This window comes from Oryx dammah, unplaced genomic scaffold (genome assembly GCF_014754425.2).
Source record: "Oryx dammah isolate SB20612 unplaced genomic scaffold, SCBI_Odam_1.1 HiC_scaffold_8, whole genome shotgun sequence".
NCBI lineage: Eukaryota > Metazoa > Chordata > Mammalia > Artiodactyla > Bovidae > Oryx > Oryx dammah.
This window is the reverse complement of record NW_024070192.1, coordinates 34,552,869-34,565,836: the sequence shown is the minus strand read 5'-3', so window position 1 is coordinate 34,565,836 and position 12,968 is coordinate 34,552,869. Positions and strand designations below refer to the sequence as shown.

Below are 12,968 nucleotides of genomic sequence, written 5' to 3'. Positions count from 1 at the left end.
GGTACTTCTAGGCTATACCCCTGACCCTATATAGACATCCACGCAGGGGCGGGAGGCGCGGTATGGAAGCAGAGACAATCCGCAGGTTAATTGCGCTTTGAGAAAGTGTGTTGGGGAGGGGGGCGGCGGGGAGGGCGTTGCGGAGAGCCCTAGGAGAGCTCTGGGGTCGCATCCGCTCATGCTGCTCGGTTCGTGCTCGCAGAAGCCGGCAATGACCGTCTGCACCCTCTTCGCGGGTGGGCTTCGGAGCCCCGAACTCTGCGCCCCCACGCGGTGGGCTCCGTCTCCGCCCGGCCTTCCCCCGATCCCGTCCCGGCCCCGGCCTCAGCTGAGGCGACTGCTGCTGCTGCTGCTGCTCTTGCCGCGCTCCGTCCTCTCGGCCGTGTTCACTGTAGGGGTGCTGGGCCCCTGGGCCTGCGACCCCATCTTCGCACGTGCCCGCCCGGACCTGGCCGCCCGCCTGGCCGCCTCCCGCCTGAACCACGCGGCCGCCCTGGAGGGCGGCCCCCGCTTCGAGGTCGCGCTGCTGCCCGAGCCGTGCCGGACGCCGGGCTCGCTGGGGGCCGTGTCCTCGGCCCTCACCCGCGTCTCGGGTCTCGTGGGGCCGGTGAACCCCGCAGCTTGCCGGCCGGCGGAATTACTAGCCCAGGAGGCGGGGGTCGCTCTGGTGCCCTGGGGCTGCCCCGGGACGCGGGCAGCGGGCACCACGGCTCCGGTGGTGACGCCCGCGGCCGATGCTCTCTACGCCCTCCTGCGCGCTTTCCGCTGGGCGCACGTGGCCTTGGTCACCGCCCCCCAGGACCTGTGGGTGGAGGCGGGACGCGCACTTTCCACGGCGCTCAGGGCCAGGGGCTTGCCCGTGGCCCTGGTGACCTCCATGGAGCCCTCCGACCTGTCTGGAGCCCGAGAGGCCTTGAGGAGGGTCCAAGATGGGCCCAGAGTCAGAGGTAGGCTCCCCTGCAGGATGCGAGGGCGGGGATCTGTCGTCCAGGGAGCAGAGGACAGAGTCCCTAGCCGGGTCTCTGTGTCCGCAGCAGTGATCATGGTAATGCACTCGGTCTTGCTGGGCGGCGAGGAGCAGCGCTTCCTGCTGGAGGCTGCAGAGGATCTGGGCCTGGCCGACGGTTCCCTGGTCTTCCTGCCCTTCGACACGCTCCACTACGCCTTGTCTCCAGGCTCTGACGCCCTAGCGGTGCTCGCCAACAACTCACAGCTTCGCAAGGCCCACGATGCGGTGCTCACCCTCACCCGTCACTGTCCCCAGGGAGGCAGCGTGCGGGACAGCCTGCGCAGGGCCCAAGAGCACCGAGAGCTGCCCCCGGACCTCAATCTGCAGCAGGTAGAGGGACCAGGGAGGTGGGAAGAGGGGAAGAGAGCCGGGGGAAGAGAGCAAAGAATAGCCAAAGGGGAGATGGAGGCTGGAGGCAGCGGGAAGGGAAGTGGACAGACTGGATGGAATGAGAGGAGCATGCAGTCAATGGGAGGGAGGAGGTACAGGGAGAGAAGAACCAGCAACTCTCCCTGTCCTGGGAATGTGGAGGCTCTGACCTTGCTTGGAGCATCTTAGTGTATTGGAATTACTTCCAGAGAGTAGGTAATGAGATCTCTCAAGGTCAGCCCCAAGGAGCAAACTTAACCAACTCTATAGTGCAACATCTTTTGCAGCCTACTTTAAAGTAAACCCACTTCCAACAGGCTATGACCTACAGCCTCTAACAAAGAGCTGGTGTTCTTAAAAGAGAGCTGGAAAAAGAAAAAGAGAGAGAGAGAGAGCCGGAAGGAGGGGGAATACAGATCCAGCCTCCATGCCCAGTTCAGAGGTGTTTCCCCTGGGTCTTAACTTTTTGAGAGCTTACATCCTGTGAGAAGCAGAAAGGTCCCTGGGTGGAGCCAAGGGCTTTTATGAACATTTAGATTCACAGCTTATTCCCAACAAGCAGCTAATACTCAGGATTCCCTGAGAACAGTGATGAGATGGGATGGAGGGCAGGTGAAGAAAGAGAGGTGAGGGAAAGGGTGGGGAACACCCTATTCCGTTCTCAGTAAGTAGCATAGCCACTTAGCTGCCCAAGTGAGACCCCTAGGAGTCACTTGATTCTTCTAACCCTTCCTTGGACGTCCAGACATCCAGTCCTGTCACCTTTGCTTCCCAGAAGCCATTTGAATCCATCTACTTTCTCCATCCTCGCTGTCAGTCCCCTGGTTCAGGCCACAGCACCTCTGGCCCAAATTCCCAAATGAAATCTCCCAGTGGTCTCTACTTCAACACTTACCTACCCCAGGCCTTTCTCCACCCAACAATCTGCTTTCGATGAATAATAGGTAATGATTTTAAAAATATATGCAGGGTAACCAAAAGGAGAGGAAAGAGAGGAGATGTAGGTGATGGAATCAGAAGTAACGAATGATAAGAAGACCTTAAGAATCTTGAAAAGAGGGAAGGGCAGTGGCAAAAAGAGATGGGATAGCCAATTAGGGAGAGGAAGAGAGAACCAATGGAGAGAGAGGAAGAGAGCCAATGGGAAGGCTATGGAACCTCTAACTAGGAGGTGCGGTCAATTCACAGAGGGCTTGAAGGGCCCAGTAGAAGAATAAGCGGGGACAGTAAGTCCCTGTCTTTTTGTGGGCCTTGACCCCTAAACCTGAGGCCCCCACCCTCTTCCCCAGGTATCCCCTCTCTTCGGCACCATCTATGACTCCATCTTCTTGTTGGCTGGGGGCGTGACGCGAGCGCGGGCAGCCACAGGTGGCGGCTGGGTCTCCGGAGCAGCAGTGGCCCGCCATATCCGGGATGCCCGGGTCCCTGGCTTCTGTGGGGCCCTGGGTGGAGCTGAGGAGCCCTCATTTGTGCTACTGGACACGGATGCCACTGGGGACCGGCTGTTCTCTACATATGTTCTGGACCCCACCCAGGGCTTCTTCCACTCCGCTGGAACCCCAGTGCATTTTCCTAAAGGTGGACGGGGGCCTGGGCCTGACCCCTCGTGTTGGTTCGACCCAGACACCATCTGCAACGGAGGTGAGGGCGAGCGTCCCAGCCCCCACTGGGACAGTGACCATGAACCCTCCAGAAAATGGTGAGAGTGAACTCTCATCCCCTAACTCCCGTTGGAGGCCCTTCCAGATCCTCCTCAGAGACCCCTGGCTTGTGCAGGACCCCTCTATTGTGGACCCCCTGGAGCCCTTTTGGAAGCTTTTTAACATTCCCAAGAATCACCCTTCCACCTTTTGCAAGACCCATGACTTTTCCCTCAGTCCTATTCTGAGCACCCATCCCCCTTTCCTGGAGCCTGCAGGGTTTGACAGCACCGCATACCTCCCTAGAGAGGGTGCTCCCCTCTGCCCCCACCACGGTCCCCAGCCTCTCTCCTCTTACTGCCCCTCCAGGAGTGGAACCCAGCGTCGTCTTTATCGGCTTCCTCCTGGTGGTTGGGATGGGGCTGGCTGGGGCCTTCCTGGCCCATTATTGTAGGTGAGTAGGGGAGTGAGCTAAGTAGGAGATGTGCTTGGCTCTCCATCTGCTGGAAATGGGCAACTGTGCAGCAGACTGGGCCCACTCAAGAGTAGATGAAGGGAGAAGGGGAGAAGGAAGGAGGCCTGGAGGGCTGGTGGAGTCCCAGGGGACGCGTGATCTGGGGGTGACTGCCCTCCCCTGAGACAGCATTACCCTCCCCCCGCATTGGCCTCCTCTCACGGACCTTGGTCCCCTTGGTGAAGATGACTTCCTTTCTCTACCAGGCACCGGCTGCTTCACATCCAAATGGTCTCCGGCCCCAACAAGATCATCCTGACCCTGGATGACATCACCTTCCTCCACCCGCATGGGGGCAACTCTCGAAAGGTGGGGGAAGTGGGGAGCCAGGAGCCAGCTGTCCTCTCCTGCCTGGGCCAGCCCTCACCCCAGCCCCTCTCCCCCAGAAGGCCTGCTTTCTGCCCTTGCTGTCCCAGGTCTGAGTGCTGGGATAAGCCCCCTCACGTGTGCAATGAGGGTATCAGCCCCTGTCCTGACCACTTTCCTGAGACAGCGTGAAGCTCCAACAAGAAAATGAATATGTTTGTTTTGTAAACCATGAAGCATTCTGTATATGGGAAGTAATGTCATTATCACCTTCTCTAATTAAGGTTTCTTCCCTTCCCTTCTATAATCCCCAGAACTCAGCCTGACCTCAACCCAGGACTCTGACCCCACAGTGTATTTTGACTCTGTTCTTTGATTTGTATCCTCCAGGTGGCCCAGGGGAGTCGAACCAGTCTGGCTGCCCGCAGCACATCAGATGTTCGCAGCATCCACAGCCAGCTCCCGGATTATACCAACATTGGCCTCTATGAGGTGAGCATGAATTCCCAGGCAGGCCGAGCTCTAGTCGGAGGAAATGGGGATAGGAGCCCAGGATGGGAACCCCAAGAGGGTTCGGGGATTCCTCCTCAAAGTGAGGCATCTGGGAAGCCTTCCTGCTGGGGGATTTCCCCTTAGCCATCATCCAAGTGACAGCTTTTCAAAGGCCTATCACAGTGGCCTAAAGACTGGATGCCTGGGACTTCCCTGGCAGTCAGGTGGTTAAGAATTTACCTTCCAATGCTAAGAGCTCACATGCCTCGAGGCCAAAACACAAACAACAAAACCTCCGAAAACAACCCCCCCCCAAAAAAAATAAGCAACATTTTAACAAATTCAATCAATTCTTTTTTTTTTAAAAAAAAAAGGCTGTCTGACTCAAGCCAGACCCACGTCTTGACCCCACCCAGCATTTCTATCCCAATCAGTCTCTGGAACAGCAAGACTTCGCTGGAAAAAAGAAAGTCACAAGAGGGCATTAGGACATTAACTATGAAGTTTGCAAATCTGAATGTGGTGGGATGGGTGGGAGATAATGAGATCAGATTCAGGGAGAGCCAAGAGAGCTCCGCTAATCAAGAGGGAGGGAGATTTAGAGCAAACATCAAGCTCCTTGTTCCTGCTGCTCCTTTAGCTGTCGTACTCAGGCTTCTCATTGCCGTGGCTTCTCTTGTTGTCGAACATGGACTCTAGGACACATGGGCTTCAGTGGTTGCAGCTCCCAGACTCTAGAGCCCAGGCTCAGTAGTTGAGGCACACGGGCTTAGCTGATCCATGGCATGTGGGATTTTCCAAGATCAGGGATCAAACCCGTGCCTCCTGCATTGGCAGGCAGATTCTTTAGCACTGAGCCACCAGGAAAGCCCCACAGGGTTTTAAGAAACCAAATTCATTACTCCTATCTCTCCTCCAGGGAGACTGGGTTTGGCTGAAGAAATTCCCAGGAGATCGGCACATAGCTATCCGTCCAGCAACCAAGATGGCCTTCTCCAAGGTGGGAGTGGGTCTATGATGGGGTGAAGGGTAGCTGTCATTTCTTCCCTCCTTGCCTTCTCTTTGGAGCTAAGTCCAAGTAGGCTCCACTGTGGGGGAGACCAAGAGCTCTCAATGAAGTGTCCCCTCTTCTCTAAAGCAGGTTTCCCATCATGCTCTTACAACACTAGTTCTTTCCTTCGAGATGTTTTTATCATAATTTGTCATCGTCTGTTCACCTGTGTGTGCTTGCTTATTTCTTATCTTCCTCCCTCCCTGAACTATAAGCTGAGTGAGAACTTTTTCTCTGTCCCCTCAATTGTATTTCTAGCACCCCACACGGTGTCTGGAACATTAGAGACACCCAGCGAATGTCTGTTGAGTGAATGACAGAAAATAAATGGGCTTCCAGTTCTGTCAGACTGCTTGTGCAGCATGGCCCAGTTGATGCATATTGAGGGAAGTGGAACTGGCAAGGAGGCTATAAACTGGCTTATTCTGGTACTTCCAACCTTAATGCCCCCCTTACTCCCAACACTGTACAGCCCTGGTCTGGCCTCCTTCACAGATGCCTCCCAGAAGCTCTGGGTCACAGCTGCAGAATGACTTAAGTGGACTACCAGTAGTCAACAGACTAGGTCACCATTTAATAACAGGCATTTAAGATGAAAAGAAGCCCCTTGTGGGACCAAAGAAAAGCTAGCAAGGGCACCAGTCACCCACTAGCCCCTTTTTTTCAGCCAGATGGTGAGGGCCTCTGTCCTCCTGGGTGGATGTGACCTTGTTGATGGCTCCTCTTGGACACAGCTGGACTGCTTAGTCCTTCCCTAACTTGGGGAACAACATGATGGGGGTGGGTCTCAGAAATATCTGGTGCAATGATGTAACCAAGCAGAGCAGCCCCGTGCTGAGTCCCCAGCACAAGCCATTTTGGTGACTTTTAAAAATAGTGCAATGTCTGCCTGATTCTCCCCCAAAGGGCTGTTGTATCAGAAGGCAGGGTGGTACCAGGAACTTCTCTTTCATCAGGTGTTTTCCTTTAAGACCCATCAAGTTCAAAGTCTTATGGTTAATAAATCAGAATCTGCCTGGGTCCTGATTACCAGGGCAAGGTTGTCTTTTCATTCATAACTTTTAAGTTAAATGATGTTCAGGGACTTCCCTGGTGGTCTAGTGGTTAAGACTCCGCGCTTCTACTGCAGGGGGCGCTGGTAAGGGCCGGGAGAACTAAGATCCCTGCAGGCCTCGCGGTGGGGCCAAAAATACAAAACCAAAATCATGTTCAGTGTCTGAACGGTGGCCTTTGACTATGTTGTCTTTTCCAGAGAGAGAAGTTACTGTAGAAGGAAGCCCCTTACATGCCCTATAGATCTTTCCACTCACTATTCTTATCCCATCTTCCGATCAAAGCCAGACCTGAATAACAGCCTCCGCTCCATCCACCTGGCCCCCAGGACAGAAAATACCTGTTAACTGTCCCCCCACCCCCTACCACCCTACAGATCCGGGAACTCCGTCATGAAAACGTGGCCCTCTACTTGGGGCTCTTCCTGGCGGGAGAAGCTGGCGGCCCCGCGGCACCCGGGGAAGGCGTGCTGGCTGTGGTCTCGGAGCACTGTGCCCGCGGCTCCCTCCAAGACCTCCTCGCCCAGAGAGACATAAAGCTGGACTGGATGTTCAAGTCCTCCCTCCTTCTGGACCTCATCAAGGTGTGCGTGTGGGGGTGAGTGGGTGGGATGCAGGGGGGAGGAGTCAGCAGGGGACCCGAGTGGGCTGAGTCTGCCCTTTATGACACCCTTTCCAGGGAATAAGGTATCTGCACCATCGAGGGGTGGCCCATGGGCGGCTGAAGTCACGGAACTGCGTGGTGGACGGGAGGTTCGTGCTTAAAGTCACCGACCACGGTCATGGGCGACTGCTGGAGGCGCAGAGGGTGTTACCGGAGCCACCGAGCGCAGAGGGTAGGCGTCCCCGGCTGCCTCCTGCGCGGATGAGTATCCCCCGCGTCCCCATTATTTCAAGCGCCTCTCCTTTCCTCCTTCCCTCGAACTCTCTCCATCTCACATCCACTGGACGTGACTCCTGAGACCGAAAAGGTCTTGTGACCTCTGAGACGAAGAGACGAAACTCTGTGGCTGGGGAGGCGGGGCTTGTTGGGGGGCGGGACTTGTTAAGGGCGTGGTACTTGTGCCTGAGGGCGGAGCTCCTGCCTCTGCTGGGGTTCCTGCTTCAAATGGGGCTTTACCTAATGGTGGGGCTTGTTTCCAAGGGACCAAATCTTCTTAGGCACCGCTTTGTCTAAAGGGCAGGACAGTTTCCGAAACCTGTTTTGGGTTTCTGGTAGTTTCTCTTGGGGATAACTGCGAGCAGTAAGGTCAGACACAGGCTGAGAGGCTGAGCGAGGGCAAGTCTGGGCTTTCTGGTGGGGGTGGGGGGCCTGTCCCCAGGGCCTCCGCGGCTCTCCGTGTGCCCACACTCCCTTCCCCGACCACAGATCAGCTATGGACAGCCCCGGAGCTGCTTCGAGACCCGTTCCTCGAGCGCCGGGGAACGCTGGCCGGCGACGTCTTCAGTCTGGGCATCATCATGCAGGAGGTCGTGTGCCGCAGCGCCCCCTACGCCATGCTGGAGCTCACTCCCGAGGGTACGGCCGCCCCTCGCCTGGTGTTGGCACTAGAGACCCAGCCTCGCTGGGTACTGACACTTATGTGCTCCTGAAGGATCAGGGCAGTGGAGAGCCAAGCATCACGATGGGAGGGGTGACCTTTCAGCGCTCCATGGTTTCCTCTGTTCTGATCCTGGAACCCTCCTGCTCCCCCAAGGCTAGTAGCACATTCCTGTCTGGTTCTTAGGGGCCCCAGGGAGACAGCAGGAGAGGGGAAAAGGGGAAAGAAAGCAGTTGGATCTAGTTCAAGTCCATATTATCATCTATGGTGGTGCTGGTGGTTTAGTCACTAAGTCGTGTCTGATTCTTTGCGACCCCATGGACTGGAGCCCACCAGACAGGAAACAGAGAACTACTTGATCAATCTAACCTCTGCTTTTCTTATATGCAATAAATAAGGCAGCCTCTTTGCCTGACACCTCTTACAGCACCCTGCCCCCCTCCCCACGGTTCAGGGTCCTCTTGTTGCTCCCAGAGTCACCTCCCACGCTACATTTCCTCATCTACTGAAGCTCTGATTTAAAGGAACCCCCGACCATTTCCAATCCCCTCATTCCAAGCTTCAACAATCAGGCCAGAGTCAGAGGTGGCTTCTCTTCTGGTCCATCTCCTCTCTTGGTCCCTTCATGCTTCCAGAAGTGGTGAAGAGGGTACAGAGCCCCCCTCCACTGTGTCGGCCCTCCGTGTCCATAGACCAGGCGCCCATGGAGTGCATCCAGCTGATGAAACGGTGCTGGGCAGAGCAGCCAGAACTTCGGCCCTCCATGGACCGCACCTTTGAACTGGTCAGGGGCTGGGCTGGGCACTTGCCAGAAACCTGGGGTGGGGCAGGGGGGCTGCTGAAAGGCAGGCTGGCAGGATCTTTGATCTTCCAGGCTACTTCCTGAGGCATTGCCTGAGGACTAAGGGTTTGGTGGGGACATGAATGGGGGCTGTGGAGACCTTTGGAGTGGGAGATGGAGCTCTGGATGGGAGAAAATTTTAATTCAATTAAAATAACATTTATTGAGTATGTATTTGGTCTGGTGTGGGGAAGAGACCCTTGGCTTGGGAGTCCAAAGACTGGGCTGGTTTCAGCGCCTTGTCAGTTACTAACATAACAGCTGACCTCCAAATAATGTGTGAAAACACAGTGCCCAGCACGGGGTGAGGTGTGGGCTTGATGAGGATGAGATGAAAGGGAGTGTAGACAGAGGATCAGGCATTATATGGCTGCATGAGAGGGGCATGGCAGCCCCAGGTCCCCAGCAGCCCCACCAGCTTCCTCCTCCTACTAGTTCAAGAGCATCAACAAGGGCCGGAAGATGAACATCATTGACTCGATGCTGCGGATGCTGGAACAGTACTCCAGTAACCTGGAGGACCTGATCCGGGAGCGCACAGAGGAGCTGGAGCTGGAAAAGCAGAAGACAGACCGGCTGCTCACACAGATGCTGCCTCCGTGGGTGTCGATGGGGAGAGATGAGCAGGGAGGACCGCTGGAGCCCAGCCAGCCTGGGGCGGCCTCCAGGCAACCTCGCCACCTGCCATCCCCAGGTCTGTGGCGGAGGCGCTGAAGATGGGGACACCTGTGGAACCCGAGTATTTTGAAGAGGTGACACTGTACTTCAGTGACATTGTGGGTTTCACCACCATCTCAGCCATGAGTGAGCCCATCGAAGTCGTAGACCTGCTCAATGACCTCTACACGCTCTTCGATGCCATCATCGGTTCCCATGATGTCTATAAGGTGGGGTGTGGAGGGAACAAGCCCTCCAGTTTCCCCAGCCCCCAGCCCTTCCTGCTCAGGTCCCAGACCCACTATCCAAGTCCACCAGCACTGTCCTCTTTCCCAGCCCTCCTGTTCCTTTTCTCTGCTGCCAGTCCCCCGTCTGGAAGGCCCCCAGGATCTCTGCACTCATCCCAGTTTAGGCCTCCTGACCAGGAACAGTGGCATTGGCGGGGGAGGCTCAGTAGTGAATTCTGGCCTCAGGTGGAGACAATTGGGGATGCCTACATGGTGGCCTCCGGGCTGCCCCAGCGGAATGGGCACCGGCACGCGGCAGAGATCGCCAACATGGCTCTGGACATCCTCAGCGCCGTGGGCACCTTCCGCATGCGCCACATGCCGGAAGTGCCTGTGCGCATCCGCATTGGCCTGCACTCGGGTAACTGTCCCCCACCCGGGCACCCCTGCCCCCAGACCCTCCAGCCCCTCTCCCTAGTGCGGGCAGGGCTCTGCTTTCCTAGATAAGAGGCAAACTCGTGGAGGGGGCGGGGAAGGGGGGGAACTTGTTTTGGAGCCACCTTTTCACACCAGGGGCTCCATGGTAATTGGGGGGGCATGCTTGAGAGGGTGTCTTTGGGGAGCCAGTGGAGATTCTGGGAGTGCTAAAGACCACTGAGCCCTACTAGGTGCCTGCCGGCCCGCAGGCCCGCCAACCCCGCGCCTCTCCGCAGGCCCGTGCGTGGCGGGCGTGGTGGGCCTCACCATGCCGCGGTACTGCCTGTTTGGGGACACGGTCAACACCGCCTCGCGCATGGAGTCCACCGGGCTGCGTGAGTGTGACAGGGCGGACGGGGCGAGGTGGGGCGGGGACGCGGGAGGGGTGTCCCCCGAGGTCACGTGTCCCCCGCTCTCCCAGCTTACCGCATCCACGTGAACAGGAGCACCGTGCAGATCCTCTCCGCCCTAAACGAGGGCTTCCTGACTGAGGTGCGGGGCCGCACGGAGCTGAAGGTGAGGCCGGCCTGGAAGACACGCTTCCACTTTGACCTGGAGCGCCACCGGCCCTCACCCCAGGCCGCCTGAGCCCTCCTGTCCCGCGTGTCTCCCCAGGGCAAGGGCGCAGAGGAAACGTACTGGCTGGTGGGCAGACGCGGCTTCAACAAACCCATCCCCAAACCACCGGACCTGCAACCCGGGTGAGGATCCGGCATCCGTGGGTGAAGACCGAGTTACTCCCTCGGTCCCCTCTCCCCACTCCTGCCCAGCACGGCACCAGCAAAGCAGGGTGGCGTGGGTTTTGCCCTCCCACCGCCTATTCTCCTTTCCCCACAGGGCCAGCAACCACGGCATCAGCCTGCACGAGATACCCCCTGATCGGCGCCAGAAGCTGGAGAAGGCGAGGCCAGGGCAGTTTTCTGGGAAGTGAGGCTGAGTCTGGAACAAGGTACTGTGCCCCCTTCCCCCGGCTCCTAGGCCCCTCAGACCCTGGGGACCACACATGCTTCCTGGAGGACAGACAACCCTTCCCTTGCCTGAAGACCTAGCCCTGCCTGCCTGTAGAACTTCCCACTCAAGCCAGGAATCTTTCTCTGACTTGATGGGCCCAGGCTGCTTCCTAAACCCAGACATTTCCCCTGGGAGGGAAGCACCAGCCACAGCGATTCTGGTTTTGGAGCTCTGGAGTGGTCCAGGAATCCAGACTTGGGAATACCTTTAAACATGACCTTCTGGAACTTTCACTCTGACCCCCTCTCCCCTTACTGCATTAACAAGCCCTTCCTCTGGGCCTCTGGAACTCAGTGATCCTAGGAGTCCCTAGAGGACCAGTTGACTGTTGCCTCCAGAGCTCTGTTCCAGCAGACACTCAGCCCTCTGCCCTCCAGGAAACTGATCCATGATTTCCCCTACAGAGGAGAATCCTCACGACCCCTGTCCACGATTTCCCTCTGAGACCCTCCTCTTTCCCTCAGGATTATTCCGGAAGGTCCTTTTCCTGAACGTTGCTGCTGTAGGTGACCAAAAATCTGGCTAATACCAGTGACTTCTGTCCAGCTCTGCCTCAAAGGATTATGAGCCTTTACAAGAGCTGGTTGCAAACCAGTTGTGTGACTTTGAGAAAGCCTCATTCACTCTCTGGGCCTGGGTTCCCCTTCGGTGGTGAAATGAAGAGTGGCCTAGGTGGTTTCTGCACACCCCAGCTCTGACAGCTGGGCTTCTGAGTGGTTGGCCTTGGGATATGGGGCACGGGGCTCGTGGTCTGCAGCCCCAGTGATCCTGAGCCCATTAGGAAGGCCCCAGGAAGGAGGATCTGGGATTGGATGTCCCAACCCCAGAGGAGGTGGAGCCCGCCTATTCCACCAGTGCAGGGATTGTCACATGGCCTGAGGATTCCAGGGCTTCTGTTTAGCCTCAAGCGTCCTTCCCTTCTCTATCCTCCACCAGTCAGAAACTGGCTCCTTTGGTAGCATCACCACACACCTTGCCCAAGTGCAGAGAAAAAAAACTTGGTTCCTGGCTTTGGGGAAAGGAATGTAAACAAACTGCACCAAACCTTTACTAACCAGAACACCCAGGAATAGTAGTATTCTCTGTTTAACTGGGCACTGCTGAGCAGGCAGTTGGATGGAAAATCCTTCCTGCTTAGATCTTTGCCACAAGCATCAAGTCATCCCATCCTGAAGTTTCTTTTGTGGTACTTTGATATCCCAGAGCCTGGGCTTTGGCATGTTGGACTCTGGGTGGCAGAAGTTAGCAGCAGCTGCAGCCACTCAGGCTGTCTCTCTAGGTAGTGAGCCTCCAGTCCCTGGTGGTGTGTGAGCAGAACTAGAGATAGCTAGGTGTGTGAGCAGGGAGTACCATCAGATGGACTCCCTAGGTGGAAGGTTGGACTTAGTCCTCACCACACAGTGTGGTTGGTGGGCCAGCAGCAGTGACATTACCTGGGATCTTGTTAGCAATACAGCATCTCAGGCCCCGTTGTATGGAAACAGAATCTACATTTTAACAGAGTTGAACAGAGTTCCTTGAGAGTATGTATACATACTGTTAAGTTTCTGAATCATAGAACTAAGTGATCTTAGGAGCTCTAAAATCTCAGAATTGCTGAGAGTGGATGGCTGAGAAATACTGGCATGGGTTGCCATTTCCTTCTCCAGGGGATCTTCCTGGCCCGAGGTCAAACCCAAGTCTCTTGCGTCTCCTGCACTGCCAGAAGGGTAGTTTACCATTTGCACCACCTGGGAAGCCAGAATTTCTAAGATTTCATAAGAGCCAGGTTAGAAACTAGT

General features: G+C 56.4%; 1 protein-coding gene across 1 annotated transcript; it reads left to right on the top strand.

The window, feature by feature from the left end:
* The first annotated feature begins 211 nt into the window (after positions 1-211).
* GUCY2D (guanylate cyclase 2D, retinal) lies at positions 212-11,107 on the top strand. Its single transcript, XM_040243434.1, has 18 exons — positions 212-947; positions 1,035-1,339; positions 2,668-3,019; positions 3,388-3,472; positions 3,739-3,841; positions 4,229-4,330; positions 5,250-5,330; positions 6,811-7,017; positions 7,113-7,269; positions 7,803-7,952; positions 8,610-8,758; positions 9,251-9,414; positions 9,510-9,702; positions 9,946-10,120; positions 10,413-10,511; positions 10,598-10,692; positions 10,792-10,877; positions 11,014-11,107. The coding sequence occupies exons 1-18, from the start codon at positions 212-214 to the stop codon at positions 11,105-11,107; spliced, it is 3,333 nt and encodes a 1,110-aa protein (XP_040099368.1).
* The last annotated feature ends 1,861 nt before the right edge of the window (positions 11,108-12,968 follow it).